This window comes from Eretmochelys imbricata, chromosome 7 (genome assembly GCF_965152235.1).
Source record: "Eretmochelys imbricata isolate rEreImb1 chromosome 7, rEreImb1.hap1, whole genome shotgun sequence".
Lineage (NCBI taxonomy): Eukaryota > Metazoa > Chordata > Testudines > Cheloniidae > Eretmochelys > Eretmochelys imbricata.
The window spans coordinates 102,935,126-102,949,978 of NC_135578.1; the positions used below are offsets into that span (position 1 = coordinate 102,935,126).

The 14,853-nt window shown below is 38.6% G+C and overlaps 1 protein-coding gene across 1 annotated transcript in view; it reads left to right on the plus strand.

Annotated features, from left to right (window-relative positions):
- C7H10orf90 (chromosome 7 C10orf90 homolog) overlaps window positions 1-14,853 on the plus strand; it is a 100,585-nt gene that overhangs the window by 42,562 nt on the left and 43,170 nt on the right. The window contains exons 2-3 of the mRNA XM_077823398.1: window positions 4,356-4,450; window positions 8,775-9,855. Coding sequence (XP_077679524.1) covers window positions 4,356-4,450; window positions 8,775-9,855 — 1,176 coding nt within the window. The remainder of the gene's footprint in view (window positions 1-4,355; window positions 4,451-8,774; window positions 9,856-14,853) is intronic.

Consider the following 14,853-nt stretch of genomic DNA (forward strand, 5'->3'; position numbering starts at 1 on the left):
CCAATTTGTACAGGTGAACACAGACTCAAACCCTTGGATCTTAAGAACAATGAAAAATCAATCAAGTTCCTAAAAGAAGAATTTTAATTAAAGAAAAGGTAAAAGAATCACCTCTGTAAAATCAGGATGGTAAATACCTTACAGGATAATCAGATTCAAAACATAGAGAATCCCTCTAGGCAAAACCTTCAGTTATAAAAGACACAAAAACAGGAATATACATTCCATCCAGCACAGCTTATTTTACCAGCCATTAAACAAAAGAAAATCTAACGCATTTTCTAGCTAGATTACTTACTAACTTTACAGGAGTTGTAAGGCTGCATTCCTGATCTGTTCCTGGCAAAAGCGTCACACAGACAGACCAAACCCTTTGTTCCCCCCCCCCCCTCCAGATTTGAAAGAATCTTGTCTTCTCATTAACCATTTTGGGTCAGGTGCCAGAAGGGTTACCTTAGCTTCTTAACCCTTTACAGGTGAAAGGATTTTGCCTCTGGCCAGGAGGGATTTTATGCACTGTATACAGAAAGGTGGTTACCCTTCCCTTTATATTTATGACACCATGTCATTCTGCAGCATGCCCATTTACACAAGTGTAGTGCCAGCCAAGACCAGAAGTTCTGGTGGCATAGTTGCAACGGTGGCCTGTCTGGTTGAGTTTCTATCAAGCTTTCTACAGAGTCCCTGCCTATACAAATTGTGCTGTGTACCCCTTAGGTTCATAACATACTGTTTCTCACCAGCATACCCATCTTTGTAATCTCTGTGTTTTAACAAGCCAGTTTCAGACATCACCTGAGTGTGCTGCCAGTTGGCCCAAGGCAGATATCCAGGCATTTGTGAGTTGAAGATTCAGTTCCAGCTCCACTCTGTAATTATGAACACCACAGGCTGTGTGTGCTCTGGTGTCCAGATACCAAGGAGTGTATCATTTGGCCCACAAACAGGGCTGTGAGAAAATAAAAGGGCTAAAGGTGCAATTTAGATAGCAAGGGATAGGATGCCAACAGCTGCCTCCCCCATTTTCACAAACTGGACTGTACATTCAGCATGCAGCCATCTACAGAGCCTGAGGATACTGTTGGAAGTACTGAGGGACCAGAAAAGTCTTCCTCAGCCTTAAAGACAGGGTCTGTGAAAATGGGTTACAAATGGAATAGGATAAAACAGAACTCCTCAGGACTTCATATCAGGCAGGAACAAGCTTTCTTTTCTCCCCACACTGATAGGAAGTACTTGAAATGCCATGACTCCCATAGCTGTGTGTCAGGGAAATATTGAACTTTATATTTTGTTGAAAGATAATTGTTATAGCACAAAGCACTTTGTCAGCAACAAGAACCTGTATGGGTGCTCTGAGCCTGACATTTACTTCTGATCTAAGCTGCTGTTATTTCATGCAGTGTCCTCATTTTAAATGAGGAGCTTCAAGCTCTTTTCATAAGGTCAGTATTGGTGTTTTTACTGTTCACATGAATTAACAAACGTGAGGCTTCCAAGAATAGGTATTTGAATAATAGCAGGGAAGTTGGTGGAGGTTTATTCACTACTTTTATTAATCCATTACAGCAATTGTTAAATTGTTTGCCAAAAATATCTGCCAACACTGGGATTCCCATGGTAGCATATGACTGTCATTACCCAGGATACTATGCAAAAAAACAAACTGAATGTTTTAGCAGACAGGAGAAACATTCACTTCCCACTTCTCTTCTAACTTTCTCCGACTACAAAATGGCTGAACAAACTTACACCAAGGATATCTGTGTGGAGTGAAGAGGTTGAATCTGTGGACTGTAGCCACAGCTGTCTATGGATATGTTTTCACTGTGGGAAAAAAAAGGGTGTATTTAATTCAGATTAGCTGACTCAAGTTAAAATATCAGGGAAGACATGGGAACTTGGGTTAGCAGCTCAAGTTAAAGCCTGCAAGTGAGCCTAGGGCTGGACTTGAATTAGCTAAGTTAAGTTGAGGACACATGTTTTTTTGCTGTGAAAACATACGCTAGGAGAGGTTACCTTGAAAGCAGTAATTTACATCTTACATATTTCTCTGTAGACTTTGACATCTTATCCTTGTTTGACCTTGTAGCGTTTCTTCTTTCTCTTGGACTTTGAATACAAGTCATCTGAGAGAAACACAGGGGAAAAAAAACATCTGGTACAGCATGCTTGCTCAGTTTTGGTTTATCTTTATCCAGCCTTCCAGCTTTCCTTATACGCTGTGATTAGCATTAAAAAGTCAGTATTTACCCACAGTTGCCTCACAGAGCTATCTGAGAGAACTGCAGTTTTCCCACTTTACTTATAATAGGAAACAACTGAAAACTGTAGGTTAATGACTTTTCAGTTACTACCATTGCATTTGGCAAACCTCTGATTTTCTCCTGAACTAATTCTTACATTTTGCTTTCATGACCTACCTTGGCCACTTATCCCACATTTATTTATTAAAATTAATATTTAAAAAGCACAGAGGAGAGTCACATTTGACAAATAATACAAGTAAATGAACACATGCAACAGTCTCTCTTCATTGAAATATCCACATTTAATTTATCACTGGAACCACCCCTTTCTCCCTATAAACACCAACCCACATTGTACTTCCCCTTTCCCAAACAGTTGTGGACATCTGTAGGTTTTGCAGCTTCCTCTGCAGGTCAGCAGATTTGTTTGGCCTCTTTCAGACAAAGGGGAGTTTCAAAGCTGAGGACCCCTCCTAGTCACTTCCGTGCCAGCAGCTCCGGGTGTTTTAAACCAAGGAAGTGGCAGCTCCAGAGCATTCATTAGTGGTGGAATGAAGCCGTTATTACTATTTATGTGGCACCTGAGAAGGGTTAATTTGTCACCAGGAATCCTGTGTTGCTAAGTAATTCTGAAAGAATCTTATTCCAAACATCAATCCTCAGTTCTCTGCCTATTTATACCCTACTTCTTGGAGCTTTTACTGGTGTAAAACATGACTCCATGACCTCTGTCTTTCACCTTTGCAAGAACTTCCGTTGGCTCCCATCAAACCCACTCCTTCCTGACTCCCTTCATCCCCCTCCTCATTGCTGGATTCTTCAGCCTTGGTATCTTCTCTGTGGCTCCGTGACTGTGCACTTTCCATGGCAACAACAGACTTCTTTTAATATGGTGACTAGTTCTGTACATAGTGAGATTGATCCACCACAGAGTGATGTCAGGCGAGCCCCCGTGGTGGAAACTGTGCCCATAAGAAGCAGTGCGAAGAGGTCTGCAGCCAGTCAGCACTGCTCTCAAAGTGAACTAGGGGCACTCCAAGAGATATTCTGTATCACTGAATCCTTCTGGGCAGCCTCTGCTAGCAGGCCTCCTAGGGCCTAGAGCCCCAGCTGCAACTTGCAGCTGCCTTTCCACAATGGAACTCTCAGAAGAGCAGTTCTCACTGAAGCAGATGGAGTCAAACAGTACCCCCACCCCTGAACTCTGCACCAGTGGGAAGGAATCAAACCTGCTATTGCAGATGAGGTTTAATAAGCAGTTTCTACAGTAAGAAGATCTGACTTCTATTCCTCTGCTAATACAACAATGTATGTAAAATGAAATTACATGTAGTAAAAACTGCAGCCTTGTGCAGTGTGTTGCGAAAACTAAAGTCTATGTTCCGACAAATTTTTACAGTAGAGTTGGTTGGGCAGAAGAGTGAAGGAATTTTATGCCATTTAAATACTTATTTTATTACTTTACAGATTACATTTTCAAATGAGCACTGAGAAGCAAAGAAACGTAATTTATGTAAAATGAATCACAAGGTGTGGTGTTAAAGAATGCCCAATTACAGCAATCCCAGACACCATGCTACCCAGAAAACTAAAAAACCCCTCAAACCAACAACCAAACAAAATAAACAAAAGTTAGACCAGATAAATATACTGATATTTACTAATGTGATTTATGACCAGTTTAAGGCCCCTTTGCACTGCCAGGGTAGTTTATAATGTTCTTAGTTGAAATAAAAACAAGGTCCATAATGTCTTGTGTCAGACACTAGTCTCAGACTCTGTAGGCTGCAAAAGACAGTCAATTTGTGAAGGCCTGTACTCCAAAACAATGGGAAACCTTCCATTGTCTTCCATGGACTTTTGATCAGGCCTCAGTACAGTGTGAGACTGTCCTGGAACCAATCCTGGGAGCAGCCTCACAGTGTGGTTTAAAGTGCAACCACTGGAAACAGGGAAATGTGATCTCTCAGATAAGTGGATCCCAGACCATTCAGAATCAGTTAGTAATACCCTTTTGCCTTATATTTATACTCGGTTTTATACCCCATTTTAGCTCTACCATCATGTAGTTGACAGTAACGTTTCTACCTTCTTTCCTCCCCCCAGGAATCAGAGAAAAACAGTGTGGTGCTAACGATCCAAAAGAACTCAAAAGCCATCAGCACGACAATGCTTCAGAGAGAGATTCGGACTCCACTAAGGTAAAAACAAAAAAATCCCACCATTGAGCTTTCATAGTAGTCAGCAGAATTCATTCAGGTTTAAAAAATGATCACCCTGTCTCCATATAGTGTGTTTACAGTTGTTTTTTTTTTTTAGTCACACTCAACTTAGGCAACAGAAACACCAAATAAAGTGATGGCTAAGTGGTCATGATTCTGTTTGCAGTAGATGTAATTCATCTTTTTATCTATATTCTTGCTGAAGAAAAATAAAAGGCATATTTTGGAGAAAAGTAAGTTTTTGAGAAATATCCCAGGCAGGCTCAACCAATGATACAAGTGAGCTAAGCAATGTGTGGGATACTCCCATCCTCTGATCCCCTGAAAATAAAGCCATGGATTTGCAATTCACCAGAATTCTCTTTCCTTTTGCAAGTACAACTTGACTCCAGGGCCAGAAACAAGAGAAATAAACAAATTTCTGAAGTGAACATAGTTCACTTGGATGGAATAGATTGCTGCCAGCCTTCAAGAAAAATATTAAACCTCAGGAAAGGAAAGAGAATTCTGGTGAATTGCAAAGACTATGAAGCTTGGAAACTCCCAAAAGAATGTAGGGCCAGCTCAGAGAGACTCATTACCATTTCAGAACATTGGGAGGAGACATTATTTGCTATTTATTTTTATAATTTACTCATTCAAAATACTGTTACATGAGCTGAAACTAATCAGAAGCATTTCTGACTTGCATTTGGACCATTATGTGCGATTTCCATCAGTTTTGTACTTAACGAAAGAAATTAAGTAATTTTCATGTTAATTGCTGGAGCACATGAAAGATATACAAAATAATGCATTTCAAAGAACATTTATCCTTATTGATCTGTAAAAATCGAAGGGAGATTGAGAAGATTGGAAGCCATGCAAAGGTCTTAAAGATGCAGGTTGAGGTAAATGTAGTACAATACAATATGAAGAAAATATTATTCAAGCCATGGAAAAAAATTAGGGAAGGGAAAAAACACATTCCCTGGAGCTGGGAAGATATTGAATTGTCAGAGTCACAAACAGGTAGTTGAGAAGACAGGGAAAATTTCCCCGGATTTGCTCTGGATTTGCTCTGCTGTTTAAGTCCCAAAAATCTACTTTCCTGAAACCTTAATCTGAGGATTATTTAAAAGACAGTATTCTGTGCTATTTTCCTGTTATGGCAATACTAGAGTAAACAGGGGAGTAGTTTGCACAGAGTGTGATGGTCTTCAACATGGATTCCTCCACAGGAGATACCCCATGGACCTCAGACTTATCACTCTGAGCCTCCCATCTCAGAACACTAACAGCAGGAGGCCCTGTGATCACCTGAGATTTCAGTGCTCTGGTATGAGGCTCTGGAGCTGGTGCTACTGTCGTAGAAATAAATAATAATGTCAAGAGAAGGAGTTTAGAAGTGTGGAGGGAGAGAGACAGGAGAGAAGGAGTTTAGAAGTGTGGAGGGTCTGAGATGACACAGGGAAAATTTCAACAGAAATAGCAAAGCAAGTACAACTTGACTCCAGGGCCAGAAACAAGAGAAATAAACAAATTTCTGAAGTGAACATAGTTCACTTGGATGGAATAGATTGCTGCCAGCCTTCAAGAAAAATATTAAACCTCAGGAGAATATTTTCTCCCTCTCAGGCTATATTTTACAGTGGTTGCTGTCCAAATTAGTCAATATTTATATAAAATGATTGTTTTATCATTGAAGTCTTGGGTGCTCAAATACCATTGTGACAGGTGTGGTATAAGAATAGAGTATTGAATACCACCTAAACTCATGCAAACACACAGTCCTTCTAAAAAAATAAAACATTCTTCCATCTTTCATCATCCCCTTTATATTCGTATTCTCCTCATCTACCTAACAAATTCCAAAGCTTTGCATAATTAACTGGATACCAAAGCTTACTACACTGGTTGTTACTTGCAGCTTGGCTATGATGGGGGGGATGGGGGCAGATGATCTTTGTAAGCAGGTGAGCAAGCCGCCTTTCCCCTTTCTTGTCATGACCAATCTGATAAGAGCAAGTAGCCTCAGCAAAGACTTTAAGAAGGCCATACATTTCTGCCATAGTCCTGTCCCTACTTATGATTTAGCAGAACCTTGTGACCTTCTGTGTGTAATGTGTCATCTAATACCTGGTACAATTACAAATACACAGGGATGGTTCTCATAAATTGAGGGAAATTAGAGTAGCATTTTGTGGCTATGAAGTCAAACTATATGGGTGTTTTATTTTTGTAATATAAACAAAATGTGTATTAAACGACTGTGCATTTTCTAATATATAAAGATGTCCTGTACTTTACTCCAGATATTCATAACTGTGGTTATCTAAATTGAACATTTTGGTGTGTATATCTGAATATATATTTATCTAACTATGTGCAAATGTACATCCTGAATACTCTCATGTTCAAGTCAGATAATAGCTGTGTGTCTCTGAATATACAATTGCAGTAGAGCTTCAGAGTTATGAACACCTCAGGAATGGAGGTTGTTCATAACTCTGAACAAAATGTAATGGTTGTTCTTTCAAAAGTTTACAACTGAACATTGACTTAATACAGCTTTGAAACTTTACTATGCAGAAGAAAAAAATGCTGCTTTTAACCCTCTTAATTTAAATTAAACAAGCACAGAAATAGTTTTCTGTCAAACCTTGTCAAATATTTTTTCTTAATATTTCCCTTCATTTCTTTAGTAGTTTAACTTGAACACAGTACCTGACTGTATTTGCCTTTTTTGGTGGGGGGCATCTCAGCTGTTGCCTGATTGCATATTTCTGGTTCCAAATGAGGTGTGTGGTTGACCGGTCAGTTTGTAAAACTCTGGTGTTTGTAACTCTGAGATGATGGCTGGCTTGGGTAAGATGAGGGGATTGGGTAATGGGCTATGGAGCCTTTGACTTAATGGTCGCAGGATTGCCTTTAGCCATATTGGTAATGATCAGTGATTTTGACCAATTGTTTGGTGCCATACATGACATGGATTTATACTTCAGCATAGTTCCTGGTAGACATGTGTTTACATCACACAACCCATCACCTCAGTTGGCTGCCTGAATAGCACACACCGCAGAAAAATTAAGGACAGAAGGGAAATAAAGAAATCCTGCTTACCCCAAAAGATTGTCCCTCAAGAACAAGGTTGAGGTGTACTAGTGAAACTGTTTTAGAGAAGTTTGGATGGTGGTTGACAGTGGTATCACTTTCAGTTGAGTTTCCAGGGCTATCAATCTGGCTAACTTCATGAGCAATAAAATATCTCCCATAAACCACTTAAATAAAAAAATGAGTCATTCAGATGAGAATTCACCATGGTCCCAATCATGTAGAATTTACTTTGTGACTCAGTGTGAACTTTGACTAAGTGAGGACTGAGGATGCTCAGATCATACGGCCAAATTCCCTGCTGGTATAAATTGATGCAGCTAATATTGACCTCAGTGGAGATGTAACAATTCACAGCAGCAGAGAATTTGGGCCATATACGCTGCATGAAATAAACATTGTGTAACCAGTCATCTAGATAATAATTGTAGGTAGAGTTAAACTTCATGCTTACATTTATCAGATAAATCTTAATACAATACCACACTCTGTGTCACATCTAAGGACATCAGGTACATTATGTTAAGATAGATGGTGATTGTTGTGGTTAGAAAAATGAGTCTGGACTGCTGTCAATCAATCTTGGGCAAATGCCTCCTTACCCTGTCATTTTGTGCATCCAGCAAATGTTAAGCTCGTGAATTAAATGGTATCCAAAGCACTTACAGAAATCTGTGCATATCTTTTATTGGAGAGAACATGGAGGAGTTTCCCCCTTGGTCATATTTGATGCTTTTGTGCAGCAGCACTGACCCAACTCCCACATAAACACTCCACAGAAAATCACAGTACACCTACGTTTTTCATTTTGTACAGGTAGTAAGTGCTTAAAGCACTTTTAATATTTCAGTAGATCAGCATGAAAGAGCAGGTTATTATCTGAAATTGACAATCACCATTGACACATATATTGTTAGACAAACATAGGACCAGATACTCCAACTGAGAGAATTAGTTAATCATTCACACTAATGGTTTCCGAATGTTTAATTTTTGCGTAAAATGGATCCAATTTTTGCTGAACTTTTCTAGACAATTCTGAATTGATTTTACGAACATGTCTTTGAAATGACAGAAAGCAAACTGAAATTTTGTTAAAAAGAAATTTAACAAGAAACCTTGACCAAACCCTATTATAGACTCTGAAGGAGAAATAGTTGTATGTTTGACAATAGAATATTTTAATAATATGGGTCTTTTTCATTTGCAGGAGTCTGTGGCATCACAAAACACAAAAATGATTTCATCCATAGTCATTTCACAGTTGATTGATGAGACTAAATCAAAAGAAAATGGGTCTGCTTTGCCGATGCAGTCTGTGATCACTCAGCCTAATGCTTATCATACGAAGCAATCTCTGGCTAATCATAGTTCAGTCAACATTAATAGAGCATTCATGTTACTTTCCAGCAGATTAGGAATTCAGGCATCTTTCGATGACAACGTATCTAGAACAAACTCTCGTAAAAAAGGATTCACATCCATAACAGTTACCACTAGACGGGTTGTTCCACCTTTTAAGAACCCAGTGCAAATAGCTGTTACTGATTCTCTGTATTTGAAATGCTGGGGAGGTGATGTACTAATGAACACTACTGCTACTTCAAACAATGCAGGACGAGCTCAGCACTGCAAACCTTTGCATAATCAAGAATCTTATATAAACCGATATGCCACCAGATTAAAGGTTTCTGAATCTTATTCACAAGTATGTGAAGGGCACGGAGACTGGATTTTTAACATTGAAAACAAAGAAAACAGAATATTTCCTCCAAGCAGCAATCACAGGAAAAAAGCACCAGTTTCATTCACTTCATCTGTTCACTTCAAAATTTCCCAGGATTGTCCAAATACAATCTATTACTTCAACAAGTCACTTTCTGTATGTATTGACCAACTTCAAATTAAAAGCCAAAAAATTCATAGATCAATATTGTCCTTCAATATAAATTGCAGTTCACCCAGATTAACACCAGATGGAGCAGATGGCATAGCTAATGGAGAGTCAATAGCAGAGATACTTAAAACAAAGCTCCCAGGAGAAAACAAGACTCCACTCAGAGCAAATTCAAATGCAGATTTAAAAGAAAATAATGTAGATAAAAAACAGACAGCAGAAAAGGAATATTTGGGTACTACATGCCCTTGGAAAGGTACATCTCCCTCTGAATGTCCAGCATTTGTGGATACAGCCAAAGGAATTAATACTTTAATAGTCACAAAGCAAAAAGAAGATAATTCTGATAAACAGTGTACTGGCAATGAAGTTCCTAAGTGGAGTTATGAGGCAGGTGAGTAATTTGCATAAACTTGAGTCTGTTTCAGAGATTCAGACTGGAACAGACCCATCATAGCATTATTATGTAAGCAGGTAATACAAATCTTTGCTTCTGCAAGAATAAATCCATGATGAGTCTGAGTGCAAACTGGACATTTTAAATTCTAGGATTGCTGTGGATATAATGTTTACCATACCAGTGATGGATGCCACCTGCCATAATATAAGATAAAGTGGTACCTATGTTTACAGCATAAAGCCCCTATCTTTAAGCGTCTGTAACTCTGATATATTTGTTCCAAATACCATATAAGCTCTAAGCCCAAAAGAGAATTTCAACAAAGTCTTTGTTCTTAAGGATTCACTTTTAAAATAGAGATTGTGGAAAATAAGAAATGAATGGATTCAGCCTGGTTTGTGCTCTTTATGATTAAAAAAAGATTGTTTCTAGCTTTAATTTGGAAGGCCATAATAAAATAAAATAATAAGACCAGTGATCTGGCAACTAAAATAGATGGCAATTTTCCACGTGTAAAGGCTGCGGCTTCATCCCCAGCAATGTTTTGCAAGGCTTTAAAATATTTCTTCCAAATATCTCAAAGCATTTGACAAATATAAAATTAATCCTCACATCTGTGAGTTAGGTGAGAAGTAGATGTTATAGGGATTGCTTTAGTCACCGCTGAAGCGTAACCTCCACTGGAGTGGAACGCAGCAGCTGTTTTACAGTGCACAAGCAAAAACTATGGATCAGTTTAGGGCAAGAAAAATATTGACCATGCAGGGAGAGAATGCAGAGAGGCAAACATATTCAGATGAGTTGGAATTTGGCAAAGCCACCAAAGCTAGCACACTTTCTCTTGTGAACAATACCATCCGATGTAGTAGTGATCGTAGGTGTGCAGAACCTTGATTACATCCCATCTGAAGTACTTTGCCTTTGATCACAGTATGAACATTAATTAATTAAACCTCACAGCAACCATTGCGTTTTTTCCATTTACGGATGAGGGGAAAAATGAGACACAAAAGGATTTTGTTCAAAGTCACACACTGGCTCAGTGGCAGAGCAAGTCATAGAATCCCGGTGGACACGTTTCCTCGTCCCCTGTCGTTGCCACTAGACTCAGTAGCTGCCCATCTCTGAAATGTGTAACAGTAACCTTTACTGTTATAATTAGTATTATTATTTATTATTTATTTCATTTTATTTATTAAGGCAAAATGATTAAATAGCAGATATTCTATACAGAAAAGCTGCTGCTGTACATCCCAGGTAACTTATCAATGGGAACTTTCTGCACGATGGATCAGTGAGGACAAGATTTTCAAAACAGAGGACAAGGTTTGGTTTCTAAATCCATATTTAGGCACTAAATCAGTAGCTGGATTTGCAAAGGTGCTAGGTTCCCAGTGGCAGAGTGTTTAACACAATTTGAACACGAATAGTTATTAGACACAAACCTCTTGCCATTGGAAGTCACAGAAATGACAAACCATAGTAAGGAGGATAAGGGAAATGGGGAGGGGGAAGAAGAACATAGGAGGAGCATCCTCTCTGACTGATGCTATTGACTCTTTCACTTCTCTGCTTAGCCGTGATATCTGTATATCTGAGGCATTTGCAAGTTTACTTTGAAGAACAAATGTTCTGTTGGTATTTTGACAGGCAAATGCTATGCATGCAAGGCTCTGCTGCACATAGTTTAGATGCTGCATGTGATTTACGCTAGAAGTGGTTATCTAGAATACTTTTTGAGACTACTCAGGGGTCAAGAGAAACAGTGGTTTCCATTAAAAAAGTCAGCATTTGCCAGAAGTTATTAGAAAATGAGGTGTGAGATTATCACAATTTATCCACCTATACTTTAAGAGGAAATAACTGTGGTAACCAGGTGGGAAGTGTTGTCTTTTTAAATAGCTTACACTGTTTATACACATGACAATGTAATATGCAAATGTGTATGTTTCTGTATAATACATAACAAGATGTTTTATCACCTTACTACAGCTTTCGTATGTGAGATTTTTAAATACAACTGATATAATGCCTCCAAAAGGGCATGGTCTTTCTTGTTAGGATCCAAAAATTAATGAGCACTCAAATATTGTCAGACTTTAACTGTGACAAATCTTAGGAAATCTAGCAAAAGTCATGAGTCATGTAAACTGCTCATTAAAATGAAAGGAAATTGGTTTGATTTTTTTCACTTGTGAGAAAATGAAAAATAGAGCTCTTTTGAGTTCATAGAATCATCACAATGAGAGATGGAGAAGATCTATTAGGTTGACTAGTCCATTCCACCGCAAGTGCAGTATGTTCGTGCCATTTATCTAGGCTTTTGTCTAAACTAGTTTTAAATATCTCAAGTGATGAAGCCATACCTTCCTGTTTCATGATGTGACACCTCTGTGTATGTAGCCAAAATTGCAGGAGCCTTTTTAGATGCCATATCACGTTGTAAGTAAAACTAATCAACTATCCACTGTCTTCTCTAAGTATTTTTCACAATTACTGCTTTCCAAGTGTCTTTCTCCCAAAATGTACTAGCTTGAATTTGTCTATGTTGGAGTCTGAGTACTACTAGATGTGTCTCCTAGACCCAGATAGGTCCAGTTGCAAGAAATGTCTTCTTACAGCTAACGCTAACTAGAAGATTCTGCCTATACCTCTGAAGAGGACTAGCAACTGTGATTCATACATTCTTCATTTCAGGCCTAGACTATGACAACTTTCTTTATCTAGTGCTATCAGTCAAGGTTAACAAAAGACTCCAGGTGGTGTAATATGTGGCAGCCTGCCTCTTGAGGATGACTAGCTGCAGGAAGCGTATTGTCCCATACCCAGTTTTCCATTGGCTCACCATATACTTACCTTAGACCTTAGTCCATCCTGTGCTTTGTTGCACATTGGGCTACCCACATTTGCCATCCTGGCCTGTCAACTGCCCTTCTCTCCAAATCTTCCCATTTTATGTTGAGGTGCTTGATGTCGTTCAGAACTATTAGTTTCCATTTTATTCACAGTCTTCCAAATGCAGTATCCATTATGTTATGATATGATATGTTATTATTGATATGTTACTGGGTCCAAATCAGGAACCTGATCCTGATTTCTACAACTTTTAATGGGCTTGAACTGGGCTACCTTAATGATAGCCTTTCTGTTCTTGACGCTCTGAGACCATTGGAGAGATAGAAACTATCTAAGCCTGGGGTGAAACTACTGAGAGCTGGTGTCAGTGTTTCTTCAGTGTTGGGTCATGGGGTATGTAACAAGCTTACTCACATTATGGTAGCTGAGAATAACATTTGAGTATGAGGGTAATATGTAGAAGGAAGGAACAAGAGAAGAGGAGGATGAGAGAAACAAAGAAAGAAAAGGAATGATGAAGAGGAAGAAATAGTAATATTCCCAGTATAAATGACTGAGCCCAAGAAATACAAGTGGAGTTCCTTCATTTTATACTCGTATACCACTTTTATTCTACCATATGTAGTGCCTATCTATTACAGTGACTGATACTCTATACAGTAGATAAAGTTTTATTTATTTTTGCCCTTTCTGATTAAAATGGAAAGCCTTTTTAACTGCACCCACTAAAATACCTAAATTACAGAGTTAAAATTTCCAAGGCCAACACTCATTTTCTTCGTCCCCTCTTATAATATTGACTGGTTTGGTTTGAAGATGGCCATGTCAAACTGCACTTCATCCCATGCTTCAGTTAGGGCTGTGCAAGGAATGCAGGATCAAACCATTTGACAAGCAACCCATGCCACCATACAGTGCGTTACAACATTAGCTGGCTTGCCAGCTGAGTTCACAGCAACTTAAAACATTTGAACTTATATCAATTTGGAGCAATACATAGTTAGCCAATAGCTTTCTGGGGAATGTGGGAAGGGCAGTAGGTGGATAATATCCTTACCAGGAAAAGGGAAGAGAAAGTCAATAAGTGAACTTTTATTTTGGCTTCTAAAATTTTGGCATATTAAAACAAATTCAGTTTTCATGTGACCTGATCGCATATATTCATCAAGCAATAGTTAACAACCCCCTTAGCACTTTTTATGTTTAAATCATTCTAAAAACATAATCTAATTCAGAAGTGCTAAAATGTTTATGTTAGTTTGGGCCTCATGTTAATAAAATGTCTGGTGAGCCTCTTCCAATTTGTGATCACATATCACAGTCACCTGTTCAACTACAGCAATTGCTTACATGGGAAAAAAAATTAGAAAATTATTTGATGTGTGTTTAGCTGCCTTGTAATGCAATTTGGAAGCTGTAAACCAGCAGGAGAGCCAGTACCACATCACCAGACAGGTCTCCATGGACCACCCAGGGTGCCTAGACCACAGTTTGGATTGGGCAAGTGAATTGTGCATCAGGAACATCCATCTTGTGGAATGGGAAGGTATCTTCCTTTTCCATAGGCAGGTGACCTGATCCTCCACTGTTCCTTGCCTTGTGTATTAAAATTTACACCAGTGCAAAGTGCTTGAAATGGGGTAAATCATTAACATTCTGAATTGGTAATGTGTTACACTCACTTTGCAATGGCACAGGTTACTATAGAAGATGCGGGGCAACAGAGAGGATCTAGCCCAGTATTCACACAGCTTCATCTCATTCAGTGTTTTACATTTAAATTTTATTGTCAGGCTTCCTGACAGTAAGTTGTTCATGTTGCAAATAGAGTTTGACTTGGATTTCAACAGCTGAGTTTAATAGTGGGTGGCATCTAAAGAACTGTCAGCTAGCAATAGGCCTGTTTGCTTTTGATGTAAATGTGAAATGACTGATCTCAAGTTATTGAAATTTTTTGTGTATATCATACCATGAATGTATTTTTTCTATAGCATATTTTGGGGTGAAAATCTGGAATATGTTTATAGATGCTAATTCTCCCTAGTAAACCAAAGCTCATTATCAGCTAGTGCACAAAGACATGTTTCATGGTTGTGACATTCAAAAGCCTTGTTTTAGAGCTGTGGTTTCACCTCA